The 18,243-nt window shown below is 45.6% G+C and overlaps 1 protein-coding gene across 1 annotated transcript; it reads left to right on the top strand.

Annotated features, from left to right (window-relative positions):
- The first annotated feature begins 1,363 nt into the window (after positions 1-1,363).
- Positions 1,364-10,432, top strand: HPX (hemopexin). The gene is made up of 10 exons (XM_044260878.1): positions 1,364-1,446; positions 1,596-1,660; positions 1,759-1,830; positions 2,009-2,130; positions 3,781-3,931; positions 4,645-4,857; positions 5,124-5,255; positions 9,641-9,771; positions 9,851-10,013; positions 10,151-10,432. The coding sequence occupies exons 1-10, from the start codon at positions 1,364-1,366 to the stop codon at positions 10,408-10,410; spliced, it is 1,392 nt and encodes a 463-aa protein (XP_044116813.1). The 3' UTR covers positions 10,411-10,432.
- Positions 10,433-18,243: the final 7,811 nt, after the last annotated feature.

Below are 18,243 nucleotides of genomic sequence, written 5' to 3'. Positions count from 1 at the left end.
TTCTGATTCAGCAGCCAAGTCTCAGATGGGACTGAGGCAGGCTTTGGGAGTGGCCCCTAGGAGTACTGAAGATAGCAATTACTAGAGAGAGCAGGTAAGATTCTAGTGCTGGAGGAAGAGAGGCATGTGGGGATGGGACACTGGAGAGAGAAGCAAGACCAGGTAAAGGGCAGTGACAAGGGGACTTGTGACCCCTGGATTACAGTATGCTTCCCATTATTAACACACCACCAATTCCCGATATTCCCGTCACCCCAGAAGCAAAGAAGGAATTCCCAGAAGGAATTGTTAGGAATTCAGTTGCAACATTAGCAACACTAGTTAGTAGGCAAAATCCATTATTGAGCACCTATTATGCACAGGTAGTATTTTAGGTGGGGAGAATGTAATGGTAAGTAAGACGGGCAAAACAAAGGAAAAAAAGCAACAAATAAATAGATGAAATTTCACGTTTTAATAAATGACACAAAAGAAATGTGTGAGTGTCTGAAATGGCTCGATAAGGTGGTCAAGAAAGGCTTCATTCAGAAGATAGCATTTAGGCAAGACTCAGCAGTAAATATTGTGAAACACCAGTTAGAGTTCTATTTATTCTGTGATGGGTAAATAAAGCCCTTTTCCCTTATGGTGGAAATTCCCAGGAAAGACTAATTATTAAAATGCAATCTGCAAGAGAGAGACACCTCTTTCTGCCCCATTCAGCCCTTCCCTCCCAGGTGATTTTTCTAAGCGCTTTGCCAGTGGGGGAGGGGGGAAAGAAGGGTGGGACTTGTACATATGGCAATAGTGAAATATTATTAACCCATCAAGGGCAAAGCTGAAGGGGTTTGGGAATGCCCCAAAAGACCCTTGATGAAGTTTGTAAAAAGAGTATTTCTAAGTGTGTTTGTTAAATAGATATAAGTATCAGTGTCTTTATCTGTCTTAGAACATGGCTTGACACTTAGTACACAAAAATAGTAGTTTCCTCTTTCCTCTACTTCTTTCCTACCCCCCCCACCCCATTGTAGAGGTCCAACCACAGCAAGGTGATCATCAATCATTCTACGTCCTTCCTTGACCTTATGGGCACCTGGACCCATCACCAAGGTGATGAGAGTCACAGCCGGGTATCGATGGCACGGGCTAGTTACTGCTCGAAAGTCATTGAAGGGGGATGGGGCCTCTTGCTGGGAAAAGTTAGTCTTGGACTCAGATTTCTGTCCAGACCCTGACCTTATTTGCACTGATGTAATCAGCTAATATTGGCATAGTTGTGAGAGATGGGACTTGGAGGATCAGCAGGCCATGGTGGGGGTGGCGCGGCCACCGTCTCTATATAGGGAGCTGAGCTGGAGCCCAGAGCTGTCTGTAGTGCCTCAGCATGGCTCAGGCACTGGGAACACCCATTGCACTGGGATTGGTGGGCCTATGCTGGTCTCTGGCTGTTGCCCACCCTCTTCCTCCGTGAGTAAAGCTTGAGCTGGGGAAGGACTGGGGACTGGGCTAGACTGGGTTGAGCCAGTTTTTAGGCCAGGGCAACTGTGAAGACAGGTGTGAAGAACGAAGGGAGAGGAATTGGGCCCAGTGGATCCAGACAACTGTCTTCTCTCTAGGGACGGTACTCCAGGGAACAGGACTGAAGGTGGGAGTGGGACCAGAGGGAACCCAGGTGTGACTGGTAAGGCCCTGCCTCCCTGGAGTCTGTCTGTCCAGTTGTGTCTCTGCAACGTATTACCTGACTGGGCTTTTCCTTGCACCTCCCCACCCCCACCCCAGAACTCTGCTTGGATGGCTCGAGCTTTGATGCTACCACCCTGGATGAACACGGGGCCATGCAGTTTTTTAAAGGTAGGAGGGACTGGGATTGGGGCATTTGGGACTTCAGACTTGGTCCCATTCTCTGAGGGTGTATCTGTCTGTGGGAGATCTTGGAAGTTATCTGAGGGCATCACCCACAGCTTCTTGGTAACTATCACAGGAGGCCAAAGCTTTGTTCTGGGTCCCTCAGTGAGTGTGTGTTTTTCAGGGGAGTTTGTGTGGAGCAGTAAAAAATGGGTCCGGGAGTTAATTTCAGAGAGGTGGAAGAATTTCACCAACCCTGTGGATGCTGCATTCCGCCGTGGTCACAACAGTGTCTTCCTGATCAAGGTACTGCTGGAGCAAGGTCAGGGCTGGGCCAGGAAGTGCTGGAATGGACACTAGAGACCCTCCCTCTAGAGACCCTCAGGTGGCCCTAGATGGACCCCTTACAGTGGGTTCCTGGTTTCCTTCCCCTATACCTTCCTTTCCTGAAAAAGCTCAAGCTAAGAGAGTATACGTGCATGTGGGCCTGGCAGCCATAGCAGCTAGTGGCTCTTCTTCAGGCCCAATCTCTGTCCAGACCTCTCTGCTGCTCCTCATGCTGTTGGCCATCCTTCCCTTCCTGGTAATGTCTTCCCTTGGTCTCTGACTCTGCCTCCCGTACTCTTCATATGGTGGCCAGGCCGTTCATAACAATGGCACCTAGCCAAGGGGTCAGGGGAAGATGAAATCTAGTCTGCTGTGCTCACCAAGTCCCATGTCCTGGCCCAGACTGTGTCTGCTTGGAGGAGGGGCACCTTCTCCTAATTTGTACAAGGTGCCATGTGCTTGCAGCAGCCCTCACTCCCAGCTTTAGGTTCCCTCCTGCCTCTTTCTTGCTGTTTTCCAGCTTCCCATCCTCAGCAAGTCCCTGAATGTTCCTTGGAGATCTGTCCCAGCCCTTTAAAACACCCTCCCTGAGTGATCTCAACTACTGTCATGGCTCTGAGGACTCTCTATGTTGTGGACACCAGATCTGGCTCCTCCCAGAGCTCCAGATATCTCTTTCTAATTTCCTGGCAGATATCTTTGGCTTAGAAGTTCTGTGGGTACCTCAAATTCAGTATCCCCAAATCAAACTTAGTATCTTTCTTACAAACTCACCCTTTCTGCTGTGTCCTCTATTTCATTAAGTGGCACCACCCTGTGCCAGTTCCTGCAAGTCAGGTACACTTGGGTCTCGAGATCTGGCCTTTGGTTATCTTTTCAGGCTTATCTCCTCCCCCACCACAATACTGTGTGCCAGCTCCATGAGACTACATATAATTCTCTGAGCATGCACTGCACCTGCTGCCCCCTCTGCTGGTGACACCCTTTATACAATTGTCACACTGAATTCCTACTCCGTTTTCAACTCTTGGCCCCAATGCTTCCTCCTCTGTGAAGCCTTCCAGGAATTCTCTGGGTAGGCTTAAGCACTCCCTCTATAATCCCCATGCACTTCACCTGTTTCTACTTTGATGGTTGCATGGCTAGGATTGTAGGAACCTTTCTGCTTTTGTACAGTGGACTCCTTGAAGGCAGAGACTGTCCTGTCATCCCTTTATCCCCAGCGCCTTTCACAATATCTGGCATATGGTAGTCATTCAGCAACTGTTTCTCAAGTGAACGGAAGGATAAACAAAAGGATAGGTGAACGAATGAATGTATGAATGGATGGATGATTGCAGGATGACTATTTGTGGATGTGTTTGCCAAGACTAATGGTATTACAGAAAAGTGTGTCATGAAAGTGTCAGATGTGTGCATGTGCTATAGCAACGGGGGGGTGGTTTGCACAGTCAAGCTAATAGTATGTATTTGTGCAAGGGGCAGCACACAGTCATCCACAGGTTAATTGAAAGTGTGTAGGGACGCAAGGGGGATATTATATAAATGCAGTAGATTAGAGATGTAATGTATGAATGCAGGTGGCAGTATGTGGGGTCCACAGTTAAAAATAGAGTGATTTGTATGCAGGGAGATGAAGTCTGGGTGTATCCTCCTGAGAAGGAGAAAGGATATCCAAAGTTGCTCAAAGAAGAGTTTCCTGGAATCCCATCACCAGTGGATGCAGCTGTGGAATGTCACCATGGGGAATGCCAAGAGGAGGGTGTCCTCTTCTTCAAAGGTCAGCACAGGCTGGAATAGAAAGCCTGGAGTAATGGTGGGCTGGTGGTGATTGAGGTAGTGGCAGGTAGTGGTGCCACTACCTGAGGTAGTGGTGATGGAGCACCATGTGGCTTCCCAAGGAAGGGAAGAAATAGAGAAGCTGGTTATGGTCTAGAGGTCAAATAGGGGAAGGAGAAGAAGTCACCCTGCATGACTTCTGCATGGTGCACCTCTGCTAAAATTCTTCACTGTTCTCCATTATCCTTAGGATGAATCTATGTTCTTTAGTCTTACATACAAGATTCTCCATGACCAACTTCCTATTGACCCTCCAGCCTTGATACTCATCATGCCTTTATCTTGAATATGAAGTTCCAGAGACTCTACACTGTTCCCTGTACACCTCATTTGCTCCATGCTTCAGACTTTCCTCCTTCTAGAGTTCCATCTCCTCCTCATCATCTCTGCCCTGTAATTCCTGCTTTAGGTATGAGTTTAAATATCACCTTCTCTGGAAACCTTTCCCTGTCTCCTCCAAATGCACTTGCTGAGCCAATCATATGCATTTTGCTGCTGAAGTTTATTATATGATCATTCTCTTCAACCATTTCCCTGCTGGGCTGTGAGTTCCACGGGGCCAGGACTGTATCTGGCCCATCATGGGGCCCACTGCTAGCTTAAGGGAGGGCATAGCCTGGCCTCACTGAATGTTTGTTGACTGATTGGACAAAGGTAACCAAACGTGGTTCTGGGACTTGGCTACGGGAACCAAAAAGAAGCGTTCCTGGCCAGCTGTCGGGGAATGCTCCTCTGCCCTGCGATGGCTCGGCCGCTACTTCTGCTTCCGGGGTAACCAATTTCTGCGCTTCCACCCTGTCACGGGAGAGGTGCTTCCAAAGTACCCTCTGGATATTCGAGACTACTTCATACCCTGCCCCGGCAGAGGTGAGAAAGCCCCAGCCCCTGAAATCCACCTGAATTCACCTACCTTCCCTGAGTTTGCAGACCCCACCTACCCTAGCTCCTACTTTAATTCTGTGATATAGCACCTTGGCCCTTGCCCTAGCCCAATCTCCATTTTGGACACTTCCAGTTGTCCTCCTATGGAAGAGGTCTACATCCCCACTAACCCTAGCCATCTCGGCCATCTCGGACTTCATTCTGACCTCTGGCTTCCCTCTGTGTTCCCCCACACCTATTTCTCTTCCCAGGCCATGGACACAGGAATGGGACGGGCCATGGGAATGGTACCCATCGTGGCCATGGAAATATGCGCTGTAGCCCACATCTAGTCTTGTCTGCACTGCTGACCGACAACCATGGTGCCACATATGCCTTCAGTGGTGAGAGATGCCTCCTGACTCCCCCATCTCTGCCCTCCATACCTCCTGTCTCTTTCATATATCTCTGATTACTTCCTCCATTTTCATCACTGCATGCTTTATTTTGTCCCCTTGGGCCCCAACCTTAGCCTCCTTGGCATGCAGTTTTTTATCCCTCATCTCCTCTGGTGCATATTGTTCAACCTTGTCTCTCATTGCCCAGGCCTCTAACTTCATCTGCCTGACTATCTCACAGGACCATCTACTCTCAGGTCTGTGCCCTCTTTCTGTCTCTATGACTCCTCATATTCCCTTAGCTCTTGCATGTCTTGCTAGGTTCTCTAGCTCCCCTTAAACATATCCTCAGGAGCTCAATCTTTTCCCAAGTGCCTCTTGGTTCTTAGCTCAGGCCTCTGGGCACAGCATTACCTGGGGATGAGATGTTCCTATTGCTGAGAACCAGCCAAGAAAGCTTGGGTCCCTTAGACCTCTAGGAGATAGATTTGCTGGCCTAAGGAAGTTTCTTCTCTTAGTGACCAGAGAGACATCTCTCTCCAGACCTTTGGCATTAGTTAGTAAAAGCCATGTAAGGATACCTAGGGATGTTCTGGCGTTAGTCAGGCAGAGAGCGATGAGTCTTGATCCACCTTGAATAGCTCAAGAGAAGGAGTAAACAAATACTCAGCCTAAGATATACATATGATCAGATATAAATGTAAAATAGTGGTGAGAATACAGAATAGTGAAAATCCGTTTTTGCTGCTAACTCCTGGACAAATCTGGTCAGATATGACTACCAAGCTATAATGAAAAAGACACAGTTGTGAGGAGAGTATATCCCCACAACAGGAATGCATGGTGTAGTGAGAACATGCATCCATGAAGAAACACACACCTGCAGTGAAAATATAGACTTATACCGAGAATATATGCCATAGTAAGAACACATAATTATCAACATGTAGCTGTGGTGAGAGCATGGGACTATTGGAAGGACAGACAGAAAAAGGGAGACAGAGATAGAGGTAGATAGGTAGAGATATCGGGGAAACAGGGCCGCAGGGACCACATAAAGATGTACAGAGAATACCCAACCATGGAGAGATCATAGAACCTCCAGGCCATGTGGCCATGAATAGAATGCAGCTGAACTCCTAAATCAAAAGTATTAAATAGGGGCACCTGGGTGGCTCAGTGGATTAAAGCCTCTGCCTTCAGCTCAGGTCATGATCCCAGGGTCCTGGGATTGGGCCCTGTGTCGGGCTCTCTGCTCCGCAGGGAACCTGCTTTCTCCTCTCTCTCTGCCTGCCTCTCTGCCTACTTGTGATTTCTCTCTGTCAAATAAATAAAATCTTTTTTAAAAAAGTATTAAATACGTTTCCTAGCAGATGAGAGAACACTGTTACGTTAAAAATCCCCAGCTGAGATGACAACCCTAGTGTGACCCAGCTACTTAGCATAGGGCTGGTCCTCTCCCCTCTCTGATATATCTTTCTCTGTTCTCTGCCCCCTAGCTCCTTACCCGTTGTTTCTGCTTTTTCACAATGTTGGCTTGCACAAGGCCCATCATGCCCTCTCCCTTCTCCTAGTCATGATCTTTCAGCCTCAGGTCCAGCTGGGAGCTGTCTCTGCTGCTCTCTTTTTTCCTGCTTGGGTTGCCAGAGAGGAAATCTGACTGACCCAGCCCATATTTTCATTCTAGCCCACACTGAAGTGGTTGCTGGCCAGTCTGTGCATTGCCTGGTGAGGCATCAGGGGCTTATAACTTATTTCCTCTGCACAAAGAGCACCACAGCCCATCTCAAAATAGGGGTCATAAGCAGGGTAGTTTCTGCAGGAGGTGAAGGTGGCTATGTAGTCACTATGACATGCCTGGTAAACAGCTATAAAGGGAGATTGTGGCTATCGTGAGAACATTGGCTATTTATGCAACAAGTGTTTATTGAGCACCTGAGAGGCACCAGATGTAGCTCTAAGCACTGGGATACAGGAGGCAGCATGGCAGATGAGACAGGTGCCCTCACACAGCCTGACAAGGGGAGAAAGGACCATAAGAAAAGGAAAGAAGAGACTACTTTCAGGTAGTTGTGAAGTGTTATGGGAACATCAGGATGTTCCTTATCCTCAAATATCATTTGGAAGTGGTATAAATGGATTTAAAGATTGTTGATGTTTAAAAATATAAAATAAAAAATGTTAGGTGTCAAAGAAAAGCTGTGACGAAATTAAGACAGGATAATGAGATAGAGGTGAGGAAAATGAGGGGGACCTTCTTTGAAGAGATGCTTTTTGAGCTGATATTTTAGTAATAAAAATGCATTAGGTAAGTAAATAAGATAAAATCAGAGAGGGAGGCAAACCATAAAAGACTTATTTTATTTATTTTATTTTATTTATTTGTCAGAGAGAGTGAAAGTGAGTGAGCAAGAGAGCACAAGCAGGGGGAAGCACAAAAAGGAGAAGCAGGCTCCCCACTGAGCAGGGAACCTGATGTGAGACTTGATTTCAGGCCTCTCAGATAATGACCTGAGCCAAACACAGACACTTAAATGATTGAGCCACACAGGTGTGCCAAGAGACTCTTAACTATAGGAAACAAACCGAGGGTTACTAAAGGGGCAGGAGGTGAGAGGGATAGGATAACGGGGTGGTGGGCATTAAGGAAGGCACTTGGGATAATGAGAACTGGGTGTTGTAAACAACTGATGAAATCACTAAATTCTACCCCTGAAACTAATAATACACTGTACTTTAACTAAATTGAATTTAAATAAAAAAAAAATTTTAAAGCATTAGGTACATAAAGCACTGGGGGAAAAGCATTTTAGAAAGGATAGATAGCATATACTTTGAGGAATCAGGAAAGGAGGCCAGAGTGGCTAGAGAACAGTGTAAGAGCAGGTGAATGGCTTGAAAAGAGTGAGACAGAGGACAAATTACATATACCTGGTAAGGATTTTCAACTGTGAAAGAAAACCAGGAGGGGGTCTTGAGCAGGGCTGTGATATGTTCTCACTTATTTTTTGAAGATCAACCTGTAGCACGCAGTCATTAGAGATACAATGTTGTAAGCAGGGAATCCAGCTAGTAGTTCTTGCAGTTGTCTGGATTAGAGGCAATGATAGTGTGGACTAGGATAATAGCACCAGAGGTGGTGAGGAGTCATCTTGATATCTTTTGGAGGTCGAGGTAACAGCATTAACCAATGGACTGAATATTGGTTGGAGTGGGGAATGAAAAAGAGAGGTCTTAAGAATGACTTAGCTTTCTGGGACTAGGCAACTGGGTGACTGGTGGTTTCCTTTTTCTAAAATTGGGAAAGATGAGGTAGGTGTGTGTGTGTGCATGCGTGTGTGTGTGTGTGTCTGTGTGCGTGTGTGTTTGGCAGGGAGCAGACATCAGCTTGGACACTGTAGGGTTTTGGTGTCTAATGGCCCCAAGTAGACATATTGGGCAGGTGGTTAAGTTTGAGCCTGATGCCTAAAGGAGAGGTCTATGAAAGCTGAGGAGAACAGATCCAAAGTCATCAGCATGTAGATGGTATTTAAAGCCCTAGACGGGGTGAAATCACCAAGAGAGTGAGTGTAGGTAGTGAAGAGGCCCAAACTAGAGGATTCCAATATAAGATATCAGGCTGAAGAGAAGGGTAGTAAAAAAAAAAAAAAAAAAAAGAGGAACACTGGAAGAGGCTGGTATCACAGAAGCCAAGATCCAAAAAAAGATATTTCAAGAAGAGAGTCGTGAGCAGTCAAATGCTGCTGAGAGGTGGAGCAGGATGGAGACAGAGAACTGACGATTAGATTTGGCAAGTTGGAGGACACTGACGACCTTGAAAAGTACGGTTTCAGTGGAGAAGGGAAACAAGTGTAAGTGAAGCAGTTAAGGAAGGAGAGGTAAATGGGAACTTAGATAATTCCCTTAATAAAGCTTTATGAAGAGGGGAGAAGAAAATCAGGGCACTTGTCTGGCTACTCCCTCACTCTCCTGCCACATCAGGGGATTAGGGAACACAGCCATAGTGAGAACACTTGGTGGGATCATGCTGTGGTGCTTCTCTTTTACCTTCTGGTCACTGTCCCTCATTGTCTACAGTATCTCTGTAAATGGATGTCTGATAGGGAGCCCCTGCCAAACCCCATGACATTGGCCCCACTTGGCACCTTAGCCACTGTTCTCCATGCGTGCCCTTCTGTCAGGCCCCTAGTGACTCCAGCTCCAATCAGGGCACCATGCCAAACTTTGCTGCTCAAGTCCTGCTCTATTTCCTCTCACCCAGCCTCTTCCCTCTTGGCCTCTGGATGTATTCTCTCCCCCTTCTCAGGACCTATCCCTGCACCTGTTACTTGCCTATTCACTGCCTGGCCTTTTACCATCAGTACTAGAGAGGTACCTCTGATACCCGACAGGGTCCCACTACTGGCGTCTGGACACTAGCAAGGATGGGTGGCACAGCTGGCCCATTGTCCATCAGTGGCCCCAGGGTCCTTCAGCAGTGGATGCCGCCTTTTCCTGGGACAGTAAAATCTACCTAATCCAGGTATGTGTTGGGAGAGAGGCTTGAAATGGGGACTGGGAGAATATCCAGCTCTATGCTGATAAATTCCTTTGTCTTTCAGGGCACTCAGGTATATATCTTCCTGACAAAGGGAGGCTATACTCTAGTAGATGGTTATCCAAAGAGGTTGGAGAAGGAATTTGGGAGCCCTCATGGGATCAACCTTGAAGCTGTGGATGCAGCCTTTACTTGTCCAGGGACTTCTCGGCTCCACATTATGGCAGGTGAGGGGCATCTGGATAATGAAGGGTGGCTTGTTCTGCTACTTCTCCATTTCATAGATGCCCTTGGGGCATGGGGAAGGGTAAGGTGAGAATCCCATGATGTGGAAGCAATGTTTTGTCTGTTGCCTTCTTCCTAGGACGGAAGCTGTGGTGGCTGGACCTGAAGTTAGGACCTCAAGCCACATGGATGGAGCTTCCTTGGCCCCATGAGAAGGTTGACGCGGCCCTGTGTATGGAAAAGTCCCTCGGCCCCAGCTCATGTTCTGCCCATGGTCCTGGCTTATACCTCATCCATGGTTCTGATTTGTACTGCTACAGTGATGTGGAGAAACTGAGCACAGCCAAGACTCTTCCTCAGCCCCAGAGAGTGGAGAATCTCCTGGGCTGCAGTCATTGACAGGAGCGTTCTTGGGATGAGTCTGGCCCAGTTCCTTCTCCCTATTTCCTTCACAATAAAGCCAGAGTGCTTCTTTGCTGGACTCAAGGGTCCCTGGTTGTGGAGGAGTCTCATTTCTTTCTTGTAACTGAGGAGCTAGTAATATCTCTTTGGAGGCTGTCAAGTTCAAACAAGGCTGTGGGAAGCAAGGGAGGAGAGGGCTGAGGGAAAACTCCCAGAAGTAGACTCACACTCTAGACCATGACCTCATCTGGTTTAAGGCTAACCCCTCATGACCTGGTGGTCCCTTCCCTTATGTGAATTTGGTGGATAGAACCACCTGCCACACAGGGCTTTGTACTGGGAGGCCAGGCCATTGAGTGGCTTCTGATAAGTACCAGGTACCACTAGACCAGAAGAACTGCCTAAGGTTCCTTCACCAGCTTCAATGGCTGGGAGTCCCTCCCAGAAGCCCAGGAGATGAATCTGAGCTTCTCAGACCAGGATGCACCCAGGGCTTGAGGTTGGGTATGGCTGGAAACAGAGGTTAGGGGTGAGGCACCAGAGCTGTGGGGTCCACTCTGAGGAAGTGTCTTGAGCTTTCCCCTTCATCCCTGATGGAGTCTAAATGATTCTCATAGGGGCGGGTGCCCCTCCTTCAGTCTGAGAGATGGGGGTAAGGCCAGAGTCTTGGGTCTGGGCCTTATTCAGTTGATGTGCGACATCTGGGCCCATTACTGTGTCATGCCAGAGCACTTTGCAGTGTCTAAACAGTTATCCAGCAACTCTGGTATTTAGGTTAACTTCCTCCTCTCTATCAAAGAAGAAATTTAAGTCTCTTCTTTCTTCTCTTTTCCTACCTGCTCTGTCACAGGGAAGCCTCCAGCTTGTCTCCAAGGAACTCCCAGAAAAGGTCCCACTCATGCTTCTTTCATTCACTCCGCAGCTCCTAGGAGCAGAACAGTGTGTCAGTCAATGAATCACACAGTCTGTGCCTCAAGAATCTCCAACTGTACATTAGAGTCAAGAGGGGACCCCAGATAAGGTGTTAGTGAGATAATAAATAAATACATAAAGTGAGATAGATATTAAGGTGGAAGAGCCTATCTATATACAAAGGAGAGTTGGATCGGCAATACCTGGGATGGAGGGGTTAGAAAAGGCCTCACACGTAACACTTAATCTGAATTTTAAAAGATGAGTAGAACGTATGGACGTCCTTTAATAAATTCAGTACCTACTATGTACTACCATGCCAGGAACATTATGGGCAGATGAGGCAACATGAGAAAAAAAAAAAAATCCAGAGCAGAGGAAATAGCCAGGACTGGGAACCACAGTTACTTAGGAGGGCTAAAAGAGGGGTTGAGGGGGGTGAGGTTGGAGAAGGAGGCAGGGGCTTGTCAGCTCATGTCAGGCTAAGAAGCACAGCTTTTGTCTGTCTTTGGGGCAATGAAGACTTACTAAGAGACTTTAAACATGGGCATGGCATGCTGAGGTTCGCATTTTAGAGAGATCATTCTGACTATGGCAGGGAGGATGCTGGGTGAAAGGAGCCCACAGTGAATATGAGGAGACCGCTGAGGTGGGCGCTGTGGCCCACGTGGTAAACCACATAGATCTGGGCACTGGGTGGCAAAGGAGATGAAGAGAAAAAGGCAGATTAAGAATATTTAGAAGATGTAATCAGAGAGGGAGACAAACCATAAGAGACTCTTAACCATAGGAAACAAACTGAGGGTTGCTGGAGGGGAGGGGAGTGTGGGGATGGGGTCACTGGGTGATGGGCATTAAGGAAGGCACGTGATAGAATGAGCACTGGGTGTCATATACAATGGATGAATTACTGAACTCTACCTCTGAAACTAATAATACACTATATGTTAATTAACTGGATTTAAATAAAAAAAAAAAAAAGAAACTGCACCAAAAATATTTAGAAGACAGTCTATAGGACTTGCTAGATTGGATAGAGGGGTGAGGGAAAGTGAGAAATCTCACATCCAAAAGGCTCCATGGGTCCTTTCCCCATTCACAATTGTACCTCCTCTTCCCAAACTTCCCATGGCACTTCTTGTAATTCACTCCATAGCTAACAAGCTTCTCTATACTCTTTACACACTCCACAGAGTGTTCTCTATCTCTTTACCTCCATCAGGCTCTGCCCTAGGGTCCCTCCTCCTTTCCCTATAGCTGTCCCAATAGATGGGCAAAAGTATTAACTTTAGCATGACCCCCATACACATCTGTACCACTTCTCTTCCTCTTTCTATGCAGACTAAATTTCCCTTTCTTTGGCATCATGCAAGTGAGCCATACCATTCTCATGGCCATCGTCTACCAACCACCTGTGTTCTCTCAGTTGATGAAGCCATCCAATTAGTATGGCCAAACCTTAGTGATTATTCACATTTGTTCCACCTGTGAAAAATCTTAAATTCCACCATCCCACTTGTGACCACTTCTTACCTTTATCCCTCTGCCTCCTGCACTTCAGCTCCTTGCCTTTAGAGAATTTTAATCCTTTTATTATCTTCCAGTCCTCCATTGTCTGAATTTCCTACCCAAACTGAATATCAAGATCAATCACCTGAACAACTTTCTTAACAATACTTTTTTTAAAAAAATATTTTATTTATTTATTTGACAGACAGAGACCACAAGTAGACAGAGAGGCAGGCAGAGGGAGAGGGGGAAGCAGGCTCCCCACTAAGCAGAGAGCTGGATGTGGGGCTCGATCCCAGGACCCCAGGGCTCGATCCAAGGACCCCAGGATCATGACCTGAGCTGAAGGCAGAGGCTTTAACTTACTGAGCCACCCAGGCGCCCCTAACAATACTTTTATTTCTGTCCCCTTTAGCTTCTATTTAATCAAGCCATAAAGAAGGAAAAGAAAAGAAATACAAAAGCCAATGTTAGGTGGAGAGAGTGAAAACTTTAGAATCAGACATGTCTGAATTCCAATCCCAGCTAGGCTACTTACTAATTCTATATATCTGAGAAACACCTTCTCTGAGCCTTGTGAGTGGTGTATGTGTGTATACACACGTGTGTATGCAAAATAGAAATGTGTATTGTAACAATGGCTATTCAGTAAGCATATAGAAATCACTTCAGATAGTCCAAGTAGAGAAGGATTTAATGCAAAGAATTTGTTACAAAATTGTAAGGGAGGGGGTGTGCCTGGCTGATTCAGTTGGTAGAGCATGCAGCTCTTGACCTCAGGGTCATGAGTTCAAGCCCCACGTTGGGCAAAGAGCTTACTTAACAACAACAACAACAACAAAGTTGTAAGGGAAGTCTGAGAAACATAAAAAGGAAAGCAGAATTACCCAGATATCAGGAAACTACCTTTAATCTTGGTTTAGGGGAGCAAAAGGGAGAAAAGAGGAGCCCAAAGATCAAGGAGATGGAACCTACAGTTCTACACGAGCTGCTGATGCACCTGGAGTTTGTATTGCTGAAGCTACTGGAACCACTTCCACTTTTGCTAGGCAGGAGCCACTGCTGCTGATGTGGCCAGAGAGCCTGCCAAGAGCAAGAGGACCTCTCCCCTCTCCCTCCCTCATGTGAGGGTTCCCACGGTGGAACCTAACTGGAACGAAGTGACAAAGGCGTCTGAGAAATGTGGTTTTCAGATTTCCAGCCCTTCCCAGGGGAGAGTATAGAAGAGTGGGTGTGGGGATGAGTTCCAGCAGGCGATATCTGCATAGATTCAGCATAACTCTTGGTTGCAAGTAATAAAACCCAACTCAAATCAGTGTTAAGTACAAAGGAAATTTACAGACTTATGTGACTTTAGACCAAGGTAAATATACATGTTAAATTGATGTGACCAGGCATTCGTCTCTCTCTACCCTGTAGCTCTGCTTTCTGTTGGCTTTGTTCTCAGGCAGGCTCATCCTTCCCAGTGGCAAGATGTCTACCAGGTTTACCTTCTACGAGCAACTCTTGCCCAGCAGTTTGCAGGAAAATTCCTGGATCTGATTTCATCATGTGCCCATTTCTGAATTGATCACTTTGACCTGATTATGGGTTAGGAACTCAGTCGCTGACATGGGTATGGGACTGGGTGATTCCCATCTGAACCACATAGACTTAAAGTGGGGTGGGACGGATCTTTAAAGAACACTGATGTGCTTTTACCAATAAGAACGGGGGCGGTGTTTGCTGGGCAGATAACAACAGAGGCAATGACATGTCCCTGACAGGATAATTCTTACCTTGTATGGTTTTTCTTGTACTCCATTCAAACTTCTTCTACTCCTCAGCTAAAGACTTTGACGATGCTGATATCACTAGGCACAAAATCCCTCAACTTCTTGCCTGCTCCACTTTATTAATTACCCTACCTATACCCTTGTCCTCTCTCCTTTCCCATCAGCGTATAAAGTTAAGATGTCCAGTTCTTCTCCATGAGCCCTTGATCCTACCTCCTCTCATTGTCTCTGGACTCTCCCTCCATCTTTCATCATCTTTTTTCTTTATTTTCTAATTAATCTTCTTTACTGGTTTCTTTTTGTAGCTGATGCCTATGTTTAAAAAGGACAAAACCAGAATCTTTAACTTCCTATCACTCTTCAGCTACAGTCTATTCCTCCTTCCAAATTTCTTAAAAGGGAGGTAGGCACTTATTCTACCTCATTTTCATTTGTTTAATTCACTGTATTGTGGCTTCTGCCCTCGTTTTCTGCTGACACAGATCTTATCATGGGGATCCAGGCCTTCAGTGTTGCCAGATTCAGAGGATACTTTTTTGCTTTGAACTTATTGGAAATCTTTGCTGCATTTGATGCTGTTGACCACTTCTTCCTCCTTGAAGGTCTCTCCTCCTTTGGACTTCTTCCATGACATTACTCTCTGCTGATTCTTCTCTTACTGTTTCTTCTCAGTTTTCTTCTTAGCCTTCTTCTCCTCTACTGGTTCCCCAAATGCTGGTACTCCTATAATTCAGGCCTACATCTTTTTTCCAAGTCTTTTTTCTCACCCTATATGTTCTTCCTGGGAATGTATTAGAATAGTTCTGCTGAAGAAAGGGGTTGAGCAAGACCATACCATGGATAGCATGTGGCTTATGAATTCCTCCATATATTTGGAAGGATTTTACTCCTTATAGATTTTTAATTTGTTTATTTGTCAGAGAGAAAGAGAGCACAAGCAGGGGGAGTGACAGGCAGAGCAGGCAGAGGGAGAAGCAGGCTCCCCATTGAGCAATGAGCCCATTGTGGGACTCAATCCCAGCACCCTGGGATCATGACCTGAACCAAAGGCAGACGCTTAACCAATTGAGCCACCCAGGCATCCCTCCTTATAGATTTTCAAATAATAATAACACCCAGAAGAAAGAGGGTTTATTGAGTCAACTACAAGAAAGATTGCATTATCAAAGCAATACTTACAGGTAGTGGTAGAAAAGGCGGCCTTTACTTCATTAAGTGTCTTTGCTGCTAATAGAGATGAAAGATCTATTCTCCCATATATGGTGCCAACTGCCTGGTAATGCTAAATGGTTGGTCTACTAATCCAAAGAGCATAAAGCCAGTACTCTTATTAAGTAACTCTGGATAGATCTGCTTCTAATTCAAGTTTAGGAATAAATAGGTCCAGGTAATGATTTTAAAAGATCTCTGCCTCAGAGGGACCTAAACTGGTCAGAACCACACACTGAGCATCTGAGGCAGTTCATAGGCTATTGGCTGCTCCTAGGTATGGAGAACATCAGAAGTGGGAAGAGATACAATAGAGGATAGATGAAGGACACAGGTTGATTCCCCATTGATCAGAAAGCTCTGCAGAAAGGAAAAGATCAGGGATTTAAGAAGACTGTGTGTGGGTCAAACTGTGCTACATGTGAACTGTAAAATTTGCTTTTTATATCTTAGATAATTAGACTCCTTTCCCCACCCTCTCCCCCACTATCTGCGTATGTCTGGTTATCTGAAGAGATTTTCCTGAATATTGGAGCCACCCTATTCAATGGGGTTGGAAAGACAAGTATTTTGCTTTGTAAACAGGTGATATTTCTGGATTTTTTCATTTGTTCCAGCAGAACTCTGGAAGTCACCTCTTTATTCATAATTCCATAGCCAATCAATCAGTTGATCACATTTATTAAACCTGTGCAACTTTCTTTATTCCTACTCCTACCACTATAATCATCTGCTACTTAGACTACCTCAATTGCCTCCTAACTGGTCCCCACACTTCCAGTTTTCCTCTCCTCCTACCTATTGTCCATTTAGCAGTGGAAGTGATCTTCTAAAATGCAAGGGGGGGGGGACATGCCACTCTCCTGCCTCAAATGCTTTGATGGTTTTCCATTCCCCTTAAAATAATGTCCAAAACCCTCAGCCTAATATACAAGGTCCTTTTGATTTGGTAGGTGCCTACCCTTCCCAGTTCATCTAATAAGATGAGAATACTTCTAATAAGAATACTTCACCATTATTACATCCATACTGGCCTTTTTGTACTTCTCCTTGGACTTGGAATAATCTTCTCTTCTTCTGGCTGACCTCCAAGTCCTTCACCCCTTCCCCTCATGTAAGTGCCACTTCCTTATGCAAGCCTTCCCAAACCTCCCAGGCCAAATTTAGTCCACTCATAGCATCCTGAACATCTCCTTTAAGATACTCATCACATTTCTAACCACATGCTTAATGTCTCTTTCCCCTGTTATTCAAGCTTCATGAAGATGGGGACTCAATCTTGCTTGTTTATATGTTCCTAGTACCAAGGACAGTGCCCCACACATAATAACTAGTAGCTGAAAGAGAATGAATTAGTGAATGAGGACACCTTTCTTCTTTTGGGTAATTACTTATCTTTCAAGAACCAAGGTCAGATGTTATATCCCTCAGGTTGGGTTACAATTAAATTTGATTCATTTTTGGATCCTTAGGTTTAGGTTGGGGCCTGGTACATGGTTCCTATATCATAGATGTTTGTCAAATCATAATAAACTCTTGGCCAGGAGCTGATAATTACTGAAACTGAATGACAGGTATATAAAGGTTCATTATACTGTTAAGTTTCCTTTTGTATATATTTGAAATTTTCCATAATAAGTAAGCTTACACTTAAAACATTTATGTTCGTCTCAAGTTAGGCAGAAGTGTAGTCAAGGATGAGCTTGAGGCTTCTGGTTTTGGGATGGACAAAGCGTACCTGCATCCAGACTGGTGTGTGTGAGTGTGTGTGTGTGTTGGGGAGGTTCTTTCACACCCCAGTAAAACTTCTCAGAAGGTCAATAAAAGGGATGAGATAATGAATTTAGATCTGGGCACTTTTAGTTTCAGGTACCTAGAGGGCTTCTCCAATCAGTTGCTCCACAGTTAGCATTTACAATAAATGGAAACCTCTGCCTTAGAGGAATGAACCAAGAGAAGGTTTCTGGATGGTAACATTTCCCCTTATATCTTTGATGACGTCTTGGCCACTGACCACTGAGTACTTCCCCACAATCCAGGGAGTAGTCTGCACAGCGAGGCGCCCCTCCGTTCTTTCCTTCACACTTTTCGCCCACATTCTCTCTTTTTCCTTCTTTCTTACGAATTTCTACCAGGGAAGGCTTTATATCAGACATATGTTAAGAGACCTTGGTGTCACAGCTTTACCCTCGGCATCAGGGCTGGAGTGTTAAGAAACGTCTAGGTTTCAGTCTGATTTCAGCACTTAACTTGTGACTGCAGGCAAGTCGCTCTGCCTTTCTGAATCTCAGCATCTGCCTCTGAAAAATAAGGATAACAGTGGCGTCTTCACACGTCTGATGTGCGGATGAATGCCTGAAAAACTCCTAACACGGAGCCCGGCATAGTGTAATTGGTCAGTAAATACGATCTATTATTATTATTA

The sequence above is a fragment of the Neovison vison genome, chromosome 7 (genome assembly GCF_020171115.1).
Source record: "Neovison vison isolate M4711 chromosome 7, ASM_NN_V1, whole genome shotgun sequence".
Classification (NCBI taxonomy): domain Eukaryota; kingdom Metazoa; phylum Chordata; class Mammalia; order Carnivora; family Mustelidae; genus Neogale; species Neogale vison.
Note: the sequence above shows the minus strand (reverse complement) of the source record. Positions and strands in the feature narration are given on the sequence as shown.